The 16,485-nt window shown below is 40.1% G+C and overlaps 1 protein-coding gene across 1 annotated transcript; it reads left to right on the forward strand.

Moving 5' to 3' along the window:
• The first annotated feature begins 3,816 nt into the window (after positions 1–3,816).
• LOC119560947 (rRNA 2'-O-methyltransferase fibrillarin 1) lies at positions 3,817–5,044 on the forward strand. Its single transcript, XM_037874689.1, has one exon. The coding sequence runs from the start codon at positions 3,933–3,935 to the stop codon at positions 4,977–4,979; it is 1,047 nt and encodes a 348-aa protein (XP_037730617.1). The 5' UTR covers positions 3,817–3,932; the 3' UTR covers positions 4,980–5,044.
• Positions 5,045–16,485: the final 11,441 nt, after the last annotated feature.

Here is a 16,485-nt window from a genome sequence, read left to right on the forward strand (position 1 = left end):
TTGCGAAAATGCGCGCGAGTATTTTAAAAATGCATTCCCCCACCTTGCACCAGGCGAATGGGAACCGTTGCAGCCCATTCCGACCATCACGTTCCGGCCAAGTTAAGCAAGCTGAAGCAGGAGCTCATGGCCGTATGATACTGAGCGGATAGTGCCACTAAACGTTTTGAGAAAATGGTAGGTACTTCCATAGGATTCTGAAAACTATTGGAAAGAAGAAAACATAGATCATGAAAATGGGATACAAATTTGACCCGCATTAAAAAGAATATATTGGAGAATCCAACCACAAACTCATGGAGGTATCCCAAGTCGAGATCGGAATAAATTAATAAAGTTATGGAAGCTAGAATTGCAGTTGTGGGTTCCCATACCGAAAACCATTGGAAATACGGAAAAATCTAACATGAAAATGGGTTAAAATTATGACCTTCATTTAAAAGAATTTTTTAAATGCAGATTATTAGAAAATGTCACCGCGAATTCATATAGGTATCCCACGTCAAAATCGGTATCAAATTACTCAAGTTATGGAACCTAGAAGTACAGTTTTGGGTTGCCATACTAAAAATCCTTAGAAATACGGAAAAATCGAACATGAAAATGGCTTAAAATTTGGACCCTCATTGAAAAGCATAATTTAAATGCAGATTATTAGAGAATTTGACCACAAATTCATAGAGGTATCACACGTTTAAATCGGAATAAAATTACTCAAATTATGGGATCTAGAAGTGCAGTTTTGAGTTCCCATGTGAAAACCATTGGAAATACGGAAAAATCGAACATGAAAATGGGTTAAAATGTTGACCCTGGCTTAATAGAATAATTTGAATGCAGATTATAAGAAAATTCAACCACAAATTTAAAGAGGTATCCCACGTCGAGATCGGAATAAAATTACTCAAGTTATGGAATCTATAAGTGCAGTTTTGGGTTCCCATACCGAAAACCATTGGAAATACGGAAAAAAACGAACATGAAAATGGGTTAAAATTTTGACCCTGGCCTATTAGTATAATTTGTATGAAGATTATTAGGGAATTCAACCACATATTCATAGAGGTATCACACGTTTAAATCGGAATAAAATTACTCAAATTATGGGATCTAGAAGTGCAGTTTTGAGTTCCCATGTGAAAACCATTGGAGTTACGGAAAAATCAAACATGAAAATGGGTTAAAAATGGGACCCTCATAAAAAAGCAAATTTTTAATGCAGATTATTAGAGAATTCAACCACAAATTCATAGAGGTATCACACGTTTAAATCGGAATAAAATAACTCAAGTTATGCATTCTAGAAGTGCAGTTTTGAGTTCCCATTGTGAAAAACATTGGAATTGAGGAAAAATCAAACATGAAAATGGGTTAAAAATGGGACCCTCATTAAAAATAACAACTCGAATGCAGGTTATTAGAAAATTCCACCACGAATTCATAGAGGTATCCCACAACATAATCGGAATCGAATTACCTAAGTTATGGAATCTAGAAACGATTGGAAACACTGAACAAACATGAAAATGGTTTGAAAGTTTGAGCCTCTTTAAAAATAAAAACTTGATAAAGATTATTAGAGAACATGAGCCCAAACTCTAAGAGGTGTCCCACTTCTAAAGTTTTCATCTTTCCTTGGAACCGTGTCATACTGGCATAAGGGTTCGGCTAACGGTTTGCCATACGGGTGGGTATGTGTGGTGTCATCTCGGTTCCCAGCGGGTTAATGGTGTTGCAGCGGACGTGTCGTGTAGGTGGTCCTAACATGGCCACCAATACTGCCCTTCTTCCACCCGCTGGATAAACTTCAAACATGATCGGGCAAAATTTACATTGAGTCAAAGTTTTTTGGCCAAAAGTTCTTGGCTCTTGATTTTTCATGAACTGCCGTCGTCGTCGTCTGGCGCTTGGCGGCTCATTATACGGATGAGGAGGAGGTGCTGCAATGGATGGGGTGGGGGAAGGTCCTTTTTGGCCACTTGGCTCGCCACATTCCTAGGCAAATACTCGTAAATAAGGAGCCGCTGTGGCAACAATAATGCGACTATTGTCGCTGCGCCCAAAAGTATGCAGCGAAATGCGAAAAGCGAGAAAGGAGCCGCGGCAAGTTTATTAAAAATCTGAGTTCTTCCCGCCTTTCACCCACGGCCCCTGGTGTATTATTATTGTTTTCTTTTTGGGCTTTCTTGCGCCTGTTTTATTTCATTCCTGCTGTTTTTTTTTCGTTTGTTTTGTGATGTTTTTCGACGTCGGTTTGTTTTTATACCCTAATGAAGAGTATTTCAGTTTCTCACATAGTTTTGTAAAATAATAAATAATATATTTGATGATTTATTGTTAAATGTTATGATGGCTTTTTTTTTACCAATATTAGACCCAACTGGGTTTTTAGAACTTGGTTTAATAACTAGTAGCAAAGTCCTAGTACTACTTAATGAAGAAACGGAAAATAGTGAACAATATATTGAATTCGTGCAAGGGACATCTTCAAAAATACTTAAATGTACACAATTTTTATATTCGGTCTCCTTGGATAGAATATCTCATATTTCTGTCATACTAGGACACAATAGACACACGTTGTTTCACGTAAACATTTTCGCTCGTACTCTTTCACACAAGTGGATGTAGCGGCAATCGTTCATAAACTTTCATAACTGCTTGGTCGGCTCTCTTCTGGCTTTCCTCGCGTTTCTTCAACTTTGTTTTGTCTCCGGATTTACATAACCCCATCTATCGTAGGCGCTTGCTCTTCCTTCTGACCATTAGATTCTCTCATCAATAGCATTTTCTCAGCATTTGCATCAATTTCTCTAACATTTGTTTGTTGTACATCCGTACCATAACCATTTTCTTCAATTTTTGTTGTTTGTTATAGATCATATGAATATAGTTTTAAGGATCGAAACAGCGAAAATCGTATTTATTTAGTATAATCTATTTTTTTTATTATCAAAAAAAATTCCATAATGTTCCAAGAGTTCTTTTGAGAGGGTATTGTAGAGTTCGCCTAAAAAACCTATAGGTTTCATGTTTTTTTTATTGTACCACTTGGCCAGGCCAGCGCTACATGCACTTGAGTTTCATTTGCTTGTTCTCCGGAATGGCCCCCATTCACCACCCCCTTTTTTCGCCCATCCCGCCCCCTCACAATGTCAGAGAGTGCATTAAAAATTGTAGTGGCCCGAAAAGTTTTATGTACATTGCCAGAAAAAGAGGGATCGAGGGGGGCGGTAAGGGCTGGCGAGCGCCAAAAGAAAACCACAACAAAATGAAGTCGAAATGTTGCTGCCTGCTGTTGTTTCGCCGGTTGTTCTTGTTGTTGCCCCTGTTCTGGGCCATTATTATTGCCCATGATGTCGTTGTTGTTGCCGTTGTTGCTGCTACTGCGGTGCAGTTCACTTTGTTAAATTATGTGCAGCATTTGTGGGTACACTTTCTAGACGCGGCGAATCGACTGACCTTTGTTCCCCACGCAAACGAACCCCCAGGGAAAGAACTCCAGCCCACTCCCCTTTTCTTGCGGTGCATTTATCTTGGGGGATTCCGTGGGCGGGGAATAAAATTAATTATTATTCGCATAAAAAAACTCGACCTCAAGGATGAGTTATGAATACAATTTATAGTGATTACCATTTATGCATATTCAGTAATGGGAAATACTTGAAAAGGCGATTACATCTACAAATATTTGTAAAATATAATAGTTCTAAGGATCCTACAAAGATCGAGTCTGTGACTACAATAAGCAACAATTTTTAAAAGTATTCCCCGGCTGAAAAACTGAACCTCAGTCCTTGGGTTCCACTTCAAATTTTGATCACTCAACTGATGTGGTGAAAAATAGGTTTCAGAAAATATCTCAATAGTATTGGTGTGGTGATAGATCGGTTTCAAACAGCAACATTTGGATATCCTATCTATTCTATCCGATGAGTAAGGAATTCAACGCCAAGCGGCGGCCCCGCGGAACCAAGCCTCGTGGCGGTGGAGCACCCGGGAAGCCCTCTCATCCCGATCCACCGAAAATCAGCGCCATGAACTCAGTAAATACCACCAAGAAGACCTCGATTAAAAGCCCTAACCAAAACTCGAAGAAGCCCGCATCCAAAACCTCCAACAAGAACTTGAGAAATGCCAACGGATCCGAAGGCGCGGCTCAGTCTCAGACTCAGACTCAAGATAAGGCTCAAGGTCAGGTCAAAGATCAAGGTCAAGGTCAGGAGGTGAAAGTGGAGAACAAGACTTATAATGTGCACACCGATCGCATTGAACAGCATCGCCATTTCGGGGTCTATTTATCCCGAAACCGCTTCGATGCCATCCAACTGCTCACCCGGAATACAAGTTCCAGTTCAGATGATTATGGGGAACAGCGGATCTCTTTGGATTTCCGTGGAAAACGTTGTGAATTCCGTGCCTGGTCACCATTTCAATCCAAACTGGCTGCCGGGATCATGGGTGGTGCCTGCGATTTGCATCTGCGAAGTGGGTCAAAGGTGCTTTACTTGGGCGCCGGTTTCGGGCGATCGGTGTCCCACATCTCGGATATAGTGGGTGAATCTGGGATGGTCTATGCAGTGGAGCAGGGTCCCTGGGCTGGTCGACAGCTGACGACTCTGGCCAATAGTCGTTCGAATATTGTACCCGTTATCGAGGATGCCACCATGCCGTATAAGTACCGACTTGAGGTCCCCGCCTGCATTGACATTATCTTCTCCGATTTACCACAGGCGGATCAGATTCGTTCCCTGATGCTAAATGCTAGACATTTCCTAGTACCTGGTGGTCATTTTGTGCTCTACTTACATGCGGCCAACGGCAGTGGTGGGGTGTCCAATAAGGAGGCCTTTGAAGCCGACAAGGAGCTGCTCAGGCAGCACAAGTTGGAACCCATCGAACTGGTTCGCCTGGAGCCCTTCAAACCAGGTTACGCCCTCGTCGTGGGCGTGTCCACGCGCAAGGATGTGTCTATTTAGATTGTTTTACTCAGTTGTTTGCATGTTACTTTAACAGAATTTTGAGTTCAGTCAATAATAAAATCAAGCCCTTGGGCTGGTAAGCAGTAGATCAGGCTTTTAAAGGTATATAATATTTCTTGAAGCTATTGAACAAGTCGATGTAGTTTATCGCCATATAATTATTTGCAAACGCAATTGGGTATTCAGTAACGTTTATAACCATTAAATTATATTATGGCGCACTGTGCACGAAATTGAATTAATCTCAAATTATTTATGCCTCAGTGCCGAATGAGAATACATCAACATATTAATGAAAGTAGCTTGCATATAATTAATGAATTAAGTGAAATGCTTTACCCATACAGAAGCAAATACATTCGAGTACACAGATATATGAAGAGCACTTGAACAACTAAATCATTTTGAATTGGGGTTAAGCAAATATTATACAAACATGTATTTACTATAGCACGACTGCTTTTACAGATTATTTCTGATGTCAATTAAAATTGAGCATTTAAAGGGGCATATACCGGCATATATCTAAAACCATTTATAATATAACTAGTTTTGTGTTTACTTTTAACACCCTGCTAACTGAAATTAAGGTAAATTAATCACTTATCACCACGAGAACATAGGTTAAACTGTTCTTCGTAAACATTCGAATATTTCCCCAGTGATTAATGAATCAGCCATGCCTGGCATGAGACTCGCTCATAATCTAATTCAACATTTATCATATATCACGCATTCAGCCCGCATTTAATTAGAGGGAACAGTTTTAATTTAATTAGGGATTACAACTAATAAAACTTTTTCATTTCGCTGACTCGGCTGGATTGGAGCACAAACACCATTTGTTCAAACAAATGCATGGCAAAATCTTAATTAACCTCAGGGTGCAGAGCATAAACCAGCGCACACCCATCCTCGTGATTATATATCTACATTTATATACATATATAGGATATATATGTACGATGTCTATTACGCGAGGGTCTCGAATGAAAGAAGGCAAGCTGAGCAAATAAAACTATGTGTGTGCGCGCACATATTCATTTCGTATGTTGCGCACTTTATTCCATCTATCCCAAAGACAAAACCAGTCAGTTAACCAGCACACCCAGACATCCCAGTCTATAACCCAGTCCTTACATATATCTATATCCCAGTACCCCAAAAATCCTCCTCATCATTCTCATCCTCATCGTCGTCTTCGTCCGCCATGTGAAGCGAAAATTTCGCTGCTCGGGAATTACATTAAGCGTTGGGCATAATAAATTATTCCGTATGATATGATTCTGGTACATGATAAGCGTTTGTAATTTTAACTGTCAGTTAAATGAGTAAATGGCACAGAGTACCGAGTGGGGAATTCGCAGTGGGTGGGGTGATGTTTGGTTCGCTTTTTTCTGGAAGAGAGGGGAAGTACGAGCTCGGCATGGCAACGATTTAGAATACTTCATATTTATCTTTTGTTGGAAACTTGAACATTTGTGTGCGTAAATAAAAGTTGAGCGTCAATATTTGCCAACCTATACACTCGCACACACACACACACACACAAAGATACTGTACCAACACATGCACACATGTGTAATTACAACTCAGCGGTGGGCGGGGTGACAAGTACGTGACTATAATCATCGCGATTTCGCCACTGCCACCGCCTCATAATCTGCACAAGCGCCACGCCCCCACATCCAGCTGACCCAAAACTCCCGCCCTCTCTAGGTTTATACCCCCCCCCCCCCATGCTCAAAAAAATCCCCTCCGCTATTTGCTTTGAAATTAAAAAAGTTTCGCACTGAGCTCTGTTAGATTTTTCGTTTCTGCCTCTGATTTACATGTTAAATAATTTCGTGCTGCTCTGGCTGTTCCCCGTGCTCCTCAGTTGTTCACTACACTAGTAAAAAAACTGGCACCATATTTAGGCTTTTAAAAACTATACAAATAGTTAGAGTTATAGATTCTTGTCTACTATTTTTAAATATTTTTGTATGACTCTAAAGACAAGTTCGTGTAGCTCTGGCTGTTCCTTTCTCTTCTCAGTTGCTAACCGCACAGATGAAAATATGTAGGTACAAATAACTAATATGTTCAAACAAAATTATAGCAATATCACATTTTGTATAATATTTGTATCTATAACTTAAAATTTCAAAATCTAAAAATTTTTGTTGATATATGTTCAAAATTTTAATTTCCGAATTAATGTTTTTTTTCCAAGTGCATGCACTTTGCCTTCCTGTCACATTGAAAAACTGTTTGAAACGCATGGCACAGAAGTCAAATATGAGCGGGATGGCAGGCAGATGGGTGAAAGAGAGAGGAAGTTAGTCAATATGTGCGTTGCCATCCCGGATCGCGCATTTGCCAAATCAACAGTTCATTAAATCATGTAGCTTATAAGGGGAAAGCAGCCGGACATGTCCATGAAAACCCCAAAAACCCAACTGAGAACTAAATCAGCATATTTGTAACTAATATTGCAAAAGCTTTCTCTTGAATATTAAAGTAATTTTGATTTCAAACGACTTAACATTACATTTAAACCAGTAAAACAAATTAAAGTTTTCAGCATTTTTTGTTTCCAGCTGAAGCATGCATTTCGATGTTTGCCAGAGCTCGCTAATTGAGTGGAAATAATTGTAATTTATTTATTTTGTATATCACTCTGGACGGAAGTCCACGTAGTGACGAAGCGCATCAGGAGAGTGCGCAAAGGCGACTACAAAAAATACAGAAAAAAATCCAAAAAAGAGTGAAACACCAATCGAAAGGTATAGAAAAAAACTAAATGGATTGCATCCCAACCCTTTTAAAATTTTTGTAAAATTGGTTTGGATGAAATGACAGTCAAATTGTAAAAGAAAAAATTTAGAATATTTGATTTGTTGGGGGACTTGGGAAAAAATTCAGCAGTGTATTGGTCTAGTTGTAATCTTACTGAAAATACGCGGCGAATGACACCTCATTTGTCAAAATCCGATGCTACGTTTAAATTTTAGGGGATTTTTCAAATTGAAAATGTTAAGGTTCTAGGGTTCTGGAAATTTTAGATGATGTTAATCAGCTTAGTGTTATATACTTTAGTTTTACTATTTTTCGAAAACACCTATAGTTTGGTGGGAAAGAAGGTATGAAAAGCAAAATTTCTTACGCACTTTACTCGAGAATTACCAAAGCGACAGACTTGATATATATGAGTGATTATTTGTGAAACGTATCGAGATTTTCCTAATGTTCTCAAAACGATTTCATAATTCTTTGAAAAGGTTCCACTAACTTGAGTCGTCTTAATACAACAGTTAAAAAACTATTAACTGTTCCCTTGATGTTCCCCAACATCATCGACTCTTTGATTCGCCTATATGATTCGATTCTATGATTCGGCTCTATGATTCGACTCTATGATTCAATTTTTTGATTAGACTCTGTGATTCGACTCTATGATTAGCCTCTATGATTCGATTCAATTATTCCACTCTATGATTCGATTCTATGATTCGATTCGATTTATCAAAATCGTACAGCTAATTGCGTACACATGCACATGAGAAAAATTTAAAAACTGTATTTATTTAATAGATCGTATAATACATTTTCATCTCAAAGGTTGAAATCAGAACTTTTATTTGTTTAAGTTGCGATCGTCACTAGTTTTTTTACCTCGTTAAGAGGTGTTTTTGTTTGATTGTAATTGACACAGAAAGGTTCGAACTAATATGCAGTGCCCCCGAGACGTCTACCTTCATTACAATAAATTCGAATTGAAATCAACTAAGCCCCAATACACGATTTCGCAATTAGACTGGCACTTTTTGTATCGGTGAAATATTCGCAAATTAATTAGATTTACTTATGTATATGTGGGGTCGGCTTCTGGGGACTGGAAAAGCTGGTGCAACATGAGGCTTGCAGCACTCACAATAAACTAAAACAGACATTGAGCGCCGGGACCCTTTGCAAAAAGTGAAAATCTACATTTGAGCTGGGCTAAACAAAAACAAAAATGAAAAAATATTGCAAAGTGGCAACAATGGCAAGTGGAAATTCGAATCGCGCGTGGAAATATTATGCCCCAAAGTCACCGAAATGCAATGCACAAAGCGCTGTCGAGGATTTTTGCCGCTGAAAGCAAATCGCTGGAATCGCTTGGTGTGGGCGTGGCGATGCAAAACAACTTAAAATGTCATATGAAATTTGTGGCGTTGCTGATTGCGCGTGTTAAACAGTCAAAGCGGGGAATTGGGAATGGATGTGGCACATTCGAACCCCCGAAAAGGACACTTTTTTCTCTCCAGGACGAACAGCGCGTAAATCCAGTCACGCCCCAAACACACACCCACACACCAAATAAAAAAGAAGGGAAGGGCGGTACTAAAAACAAAAAGGGAAAATTCGCCAGCCGCTGGCGAAATGTGAAAAAATAAAAAGCGAATGCGGGAAATCACAAATTCCAGCGAAATCTTTAAATCCCACGGATTTATGCATTTTTACGCTGCATTTTCTTTTCCACGGCCATTGCATGTGGGCTGTCTCTGATCTCCTCTGTTGCCCCCTTTTCCACACTTATGCTGTGTTTTTTTTTGGTTTTTGCCATCCTGTGAATGCGGGCTAGGAGCTGGACTTTTCCGGGCGGCGGGTTGCAGGGCGTGGCGTTTATGTGATTTCTATAGTTTGCCAACAGCGCCTCAAGGTGTCACTGCACTGTGCTGCACTCGAATCTCCAACTGTCCCTGCCCCCACTGGGATGATTTGCTCTAGGGTGGTCTTCAATCCAGTCCTATCAAAATGGATTTTTTAAAATACGTGGACAAAATATTTCAGAAAATATTGAATTGGTTTGACTATAACATAATCTCTGACCTATATTACTGACCTATATTACTCATTACAGTTTCTTCTTTCTTATATGATGAAGTTTTTACTTTTAAATCGATTACAAAAGTATTGTTAAATTAAAATTTGTTTTTTCTTCTTTAAGACTTTAGTGAGTTACTTCTTATTTAACATCTAGAATTTGACAACTAGTAAATAAGTAAAATAAAACTTATAATTTTAAAGGTGGTTAAAATACTTTAATAATTTTAATTGTTATCCTTATCATTTCACAGAAGGTCCACTCTAATGTGCTTCCCCCAACAAACAGGACACAGCCATCGATGACGCTACTGCACTTCGTCCTGTTCCCCGCGGCTCTCTGAAATTGCTGCTGCAGTCTGTCTGTGCTCGCTATCAGGACGACGACAGCAGCAGCAGCAGCAGTAGTTCGGCATTTCCCCCTGCATTTTCCACGATTTCCCCCCGATTTTCCCGAGAGTCAACACTTAACGCCACCGAAAAAATGCACACAATCGATTGGCGCTGCCTGCAATGGCGCCCACAATCACCGACAGCAGCAAAAGCAAAAGCAAAAGCGAAGGCAACTGCTGGAGCAGACGCAGAATCGAAATCGGAATCAGGACCAGAATCAGAAGCTATATAGCAGTGAGGCATTCGTTGCTGCAAACTATCTGGCGCTTTTGTTTTACGATTCCTTTTGGTCCCGATGATCGTTGTCCCTGTCTCCGCTCATGGCCATGGGCATAATCGTGTTACTGTTTGCTGCATTGGATGTTTGTTTGTCTTCGGTGCTTTCCCTGGTATTCCTGGTATCCCAACTCCTACTGCCTCTCCACCATTGCCCCCACTGGCACCTCTTTGCCCTTTGACCTGCCACCCACTATTGCGATGCCACGGCTGCAGCAATCTCTGTGTAATATTTTATTTTCAATTCGCATTTAGTGCAGCCGTGGCAGCATCTATGGGAGCGGGAATAAATTGTATCTGACAATTGGCAATTGGCCTATCCGACCGTTTGATAGTGTCCCAGTACCAGCACGGTGCCCAGACTGGGCCCCATTCCCGTCCAACTTTTTTTGGTATCACAGTCCCAGTTCCAATAACACCTGGAAAAAGTTAGCTAAGATGGGGATTCCGATGGAGAAAGGTACGATTTTGTGTGATTTTAAAAATTACTTTCTATTAAAAAATCTTTCTATAACTACATATATATACATTTTTTAAACTCTTATATTTCAAAAATGATTTTTGAATTGTTATAAAAAAGAGTGAAGTTTAAGTACAAAATTTGTTGTAATGGATACGAACGGTCGTATTTACTGAATATTTATTTGGGTCTTATCTAATTCATTATTTCCGATTAATTTTACCGCTTAAAATAATTATTACTAATTATATTTATAGCAATCTTTAAACATGAGCTTACAAATTAGTAGTGTCTAAACAAATATTTAAAATATTTATACAAATTTTTAAGAAATACCTATATTTTCCAGTGCATTAGCAACTTTTAGGGCTTGCCAATAAATCCATTGGGGGCGTAGTGGGCGTGCCGAACGGCAGTTTATGCTGAATCACGAATTACATTAGACAAGGCCGGGCTTTGCCACAGTGGCACACACCCGCAATCGCCATCGCATCGCAGTCGCAGTCGCACGGCCACTGCCACAGTGCCTGCCAATTGGATTATCACATTGGCCGGGGGTCTGGTTCTCCATTTCCATCCAATTCCATTCCGTAGGATTTCGGCTGATTCCCCCAAACACACATACATACACAGGAACAGTGGCGCATTCGCTGACAGTTTTCATTAAAATTTCGCACTGCCACCAAAGTGCGTTTGGCATGCTTCAAACGACTCCATCAATGACAAATCCCGCTCCTGGCGGCCAGCGGAAAATCGAAAGTCGCCAGTGCAGTGATAAATGTCAAATCAGCTCTGCCGAGTGTCCTGGCCTCGTCCTCGGAAAGACATCTACAAACCCATCCTCAAATGCTTTTTAAGCACTCACATGGCTGCCGTCGCACTTACGAGAGTTGTGAATGGATCGGGGGAATACCTACATACATACTCATATAGGGGGACCAGATGTCCGGGTCCATGTTGGGGCCACATTACGAGCAAACAAAAATTTGCGCTGTCAACTAAATGTCAGAAAAATGGTTCGGCAACGATTTCCGCCTTGGAGCATAGCGCTGCAACCTTACACTGAGAGATAAAATATTATGGGAATCTTTTGAAATCATTATCATTACATAGATTGGATATATATGGAACCCCCAAATAAACCATTGTAGTAGCAATTGAAGCATTTAAGAATTTTTGAACAGTACTTTTTTTAATTTTCGATTAACTTTTGAGTTATGAACATAGTTTTTCGCCCAGTGAAACAGCCAGTTTGACACTGTCCCCGGCACGCACGCACTTGATCAATCATGCGACGCCATCGATGTTACCATCCTGGAGGACGAGGATGTGGGTTTTGCGGAGGATGCGGTTGATGATGTGGATGTGGATGTGGATGCGCCCATAGACGGTGCTGACAAGTGCGCTGCGTGGTATTTGCATTGATGACAACTACACGTCCGCAAACGATTATGGAGCACCTTTCCCAATCCCCGATTTGGGTTTGAAATGTGGGCAACACTTCGTTTTCCATCGCTGGTCCATCTCCAGACCATCTAGCCCATCTAGCCCATCGAAATCCCTTCACCTTGTGGCCTGGGCATATTAATAAACCGCTCCGCCAGACATCGATAATAAATCGATGGCCATTCATCTTGGCGACCGAAATCGGGCGACATTAACCACCAGTCGAGTGGCGGTGCCCAAAATAATAGCTAAAAATTATGTGTATAAAGCAAATATTGGAAAGCGACAAGCAAATCTAAACAAATGTTAGAGCTTTTAACCGGGATTATCGGCGCGTTATTTATGCATCATCATTTGTCTTGAGCAGAATTCGCGGCGTGGAATCTGTCTGACCGCAGCATCTGTTCTCTTTAAGAGTAAACTCCCCAGGGAAAAGGTTAATTTAAATACAATTTTAGGGCTGCCATTATCTATAATACCTCAATTAAGTGTTTGTTAAAGTAAACATATAAAAAGTGTAAAGAAATTTATTTATTTTTTTACCATGATTGAAATAACCAAGAGCTATCTTCACTAGTAATATGAAAAACTTTATAATAGAAAGGATTGAATTTAACATAGATATATTTATTTTTACTGCATCAGTTTTTAACCGGTGTTCAAAATTTAGATATGTAATTTATACATCCAACGTTTTTTGCTATCAGTTATTTTTAAAATGTTTATCCGAACTTTTTATACAATTTTTTCTGTAAATAGTTATTTTTCACCATGTATATGTGATTCTGGTAAGCCCATAAATGTTATTTGTTATTAAATTCTAAGGTGAACGAATCTCCATTAGCAGTGGTCGTTGTAAATTCAAATGAATTCACTTGGGCGAGTACTCTGGGTTGTGTGAGTTCACTCCGCACTTAATTGAAAGTGGATTAGCGGAGTTTTATGCTGGGGCACGTTGCCTCGCTGGGCAGACTGTTTTGCTGGTTTTTGGGCTCTGGTGCTTTTTTTTATAATGTTCAAGGGTCTGATCCTACCCGCAAATACATTGAAAATTAATTAAGCCACACGATGAAACCATGTTAACAAGACGCTTAAAACAAAATGCTGTTCTTGTGAAAACAAATGCCAAGCACCGCCCACATTCGCGATGATGTTTTCCTTTGCGTTCTTTTCATTTTGCGGTTACCTAAGATTACGCATACGCAGCGTGGCGCGTGTGAAAAATACTTTGCTAGAAAGTTTTATCAGGCCGAGGGAAAAGAAAATGCTAAGCCGGTCGCTACCTAGCTCTCTCCGCCTATTACTTTAATGGATTCACAAAAGCCCATTTTTCATTAAGGTGAATGCCAGCTAGGATCTCGGGGGGCCAGCACTTGGGCTTTCTTTTCGGGCAACTTTATCAGACACCCAATTAAAAGGGCTTTATAACAATTAGAGCTAATAACACGCTTCAATTGTGCTAGCAAGGCCAGAGGGCCATAGCCACCCACAATTTGCCGCCTTTTTTTTTGGAAGCTGGCTTTGGATTTTTATTGGAATTTTTGTCGGGCGATTTTTATTTTTATTTTTGCGGAATGCGGCTAGCGGCAAGCGGCATTGCGGCGGCAATTAAAAGGCAAGACCACAGCAATTAGCAAATTGACAACCGGATTTGTTTATGCATTTAGCAGGCTTAGGTCGACTTCTACTGCCGCTGCCGCTGTCACTTAAATAATTGAAATTATTATGGCCATTGTTTCGGCCTCTGTAATCTGTAAGCCAAGTCGAAAGCGAGTGGGCCAACTCAAACAGAGAACGAATCTCTGGAAATTTGATAAATTAGTTGTGGAACTAAAAAAGTTTTACCCTATTTTCGTTGAGCATTGCATTGGCTTGCATTTCTGTGAGCGGCTTATCCCAGTCCACTGATGGGCGGAAACTTTTTCCTCGGCTTTTCCCGGGCTAAATGCAAAATCCAATTTTTCGAATGAAAAGTCAAACAGGAATTTAACTTTTGATCCGTTTTTGGCAAGAGCCGGCAATCAGCGGAGGAAAACTCGGCAGCTCTTTTCCATTTTCCCGCTTAACAGCTAATAAATTTTTTGGCCCTCAAATCAATATATATAGGTTTGTATATTTCGAGCCAGCTAAAAACCCTCAATGAATCGATAGCAATTTCAATTTGACGCTCATTCTCGGCAAACTAATTTGCAATCATGAGAGTTTTTGTTAATTTTAATTTGATTATACCATATTACGCGTATGCCACCTAATATTCCATTACCACAGCCATTTTGAATTTGGGTCTGTCAGTTTTGATGGCTCGGCGAAAAATCATTATCATTGGAGGCACATAAAAATAATATTTGTCGATTTGTGTTTGCATTTTATGCAAGCGCACTGTCCTCATCGCACGGCCATTGTTTTCGCGTTCTATTTGCTTTTGGCCATGGGAAAATATTCCAAATTCAAATCTAATTAACATTTGGCGCAAAAATGTTTATAATGGCAGCAGGCAGAGGGGATGATTTGAATTTTAATGAGATGCGATTGGCATTAATTGCCGGCGTCGGCCTAATGACAGGCGAATGCGAATTATTTACATAGCATGTAATTTAATAAGAACCATCTGAATCACATCCAATCATTGAAATTTATCCGGGCATTTCGTGCGCAGAAATGTGATGTGGTGTGACAGCATAGAAGTTCGATTTAAATCGAGTTTGATTATTGACAAAGCCGCTGTAGATCTCGTATCGCTTTCTGGCCATAAGTGACAGTGCAACAATGCAACAAGCGGAGCAGCAAGAGCGCAACAATGCCACAACTCGCACACAATATATCACGCATACGCACCCGTGCCGTCACTCAGGCATTCAAACACGCAGTTACAGATACAGATACAAAGATACAGCTACAGATGGAAACTTAGGAGCATATGGATGTGCCGCTGCAAACACATGCTCAATTGAATTGAAATTGAATTTGCAATTCTATGCGCTGCAGCTAACGCCATTTTCTTTGCCGTGCGGGAAGCCCCATCACGAATGCCATCTCACTCGCTCACCAGCTCCCACTTTTTGTAGTGTTTTTATTTTATTTACCCTGGGGAGCAAAGTCTCCCGACATGGTTATGAACTTGGTCTGCAAAAAGTTATGCCCTCTTGCTGCCGTATTTGATAGCCAACATGGCGCAAAACAGTTTAAACTCCACTGACTGGAAGGCTATGGAAATGAGCTTAGGTGCGGGTAAGGGAAAAGTGCTAAAGATACAGGTTCCGAATAGTATGATCCATAAATGACAGTATTTTAATAAACAAAATCACAAATAAATCTTAAGTAATTTAATCTTAGCTTTACAAATATTGGTAACTTAAATTGCAACAAATATAAAGGTTTACTTATTTATTCTTTTTTATAAAATAAATATATCAAAAGCAATTTAAAACTGATATTTGTAATGCAATCAATTTTAGTTTTACAATTGCGTTCCACTTGATTGCCATAAACTTTTCTTGACTACCAGATAAATATAAATATTATATAGTACTTGGTTTTGATGTGAAATATTAAAGGATAAATTCTGGGGTAAGGGCATCTGCATATTCCTGGTTTATCGGCACAATTTGTGGCCCGCTTTTTTTTCAGATTTCCTTGCCGGGCACTTGGCAGCTTTCCATTCGCCTGTGTGCCATTCGATTTGCTTTGGTCCTGCCGTTCTACCACTTTTCCACTCCTCGGATCCTTCTCATGCGTATTTGTGTGTTTGCTTTCGCTTTTTGCCGTATTTGCATTTCGTTATTGAGACTGAGACAAAGCGTCGCAAAAAAACTGCTCCTGCTCCTTTTTCCTGGTCCTGGTCCCGCTGCATTCAATCATCAATGAGATTTTGCATTTTACACTTTTCACTCCGGTTACGCTTTTGCCGGGGACTCCCCGAATCCCTTTGCCCCCTTTCGGTGCAGCCCTTTGTTTGGTTTTGCCAGCTGGTAACTCGTAGCTCCTGCTCCTTTGAGTCCTTCAGCCAGCCTGAGTGCCTCTTGAGCCGCTCTCTGCCGTTCCGCATAATCGTTGCCCACACTTGAGATCGAAGTCCCC

This window comes from Drosophila subpulchrella, chromosome 3R (assembly GCF_014743375.2).
Source record: "Drosophila subpulchrella strain 33 F10 #4 breed RU33 chromosome 3R, RU_Dsub_v1.1 Primary Assembly, whole genome shotgun sequence".
Lineage (NCBI taxonomy): Eukaryota > Metazoa > Arthropoda > Insecta > Diptera > Drosophilidae > Drosophila > Drosophila subpulchrella.

What these genes read in the sequence shown, in the direction of transcription:
- LOC119560947 (XM_037874689.1), top strand. Translation starts at nt 3,933, where the DNA reads ATGAGTAAGGAATTCAACGCCAAGCGGCGGCCCCGCGGAACCAAGCCT.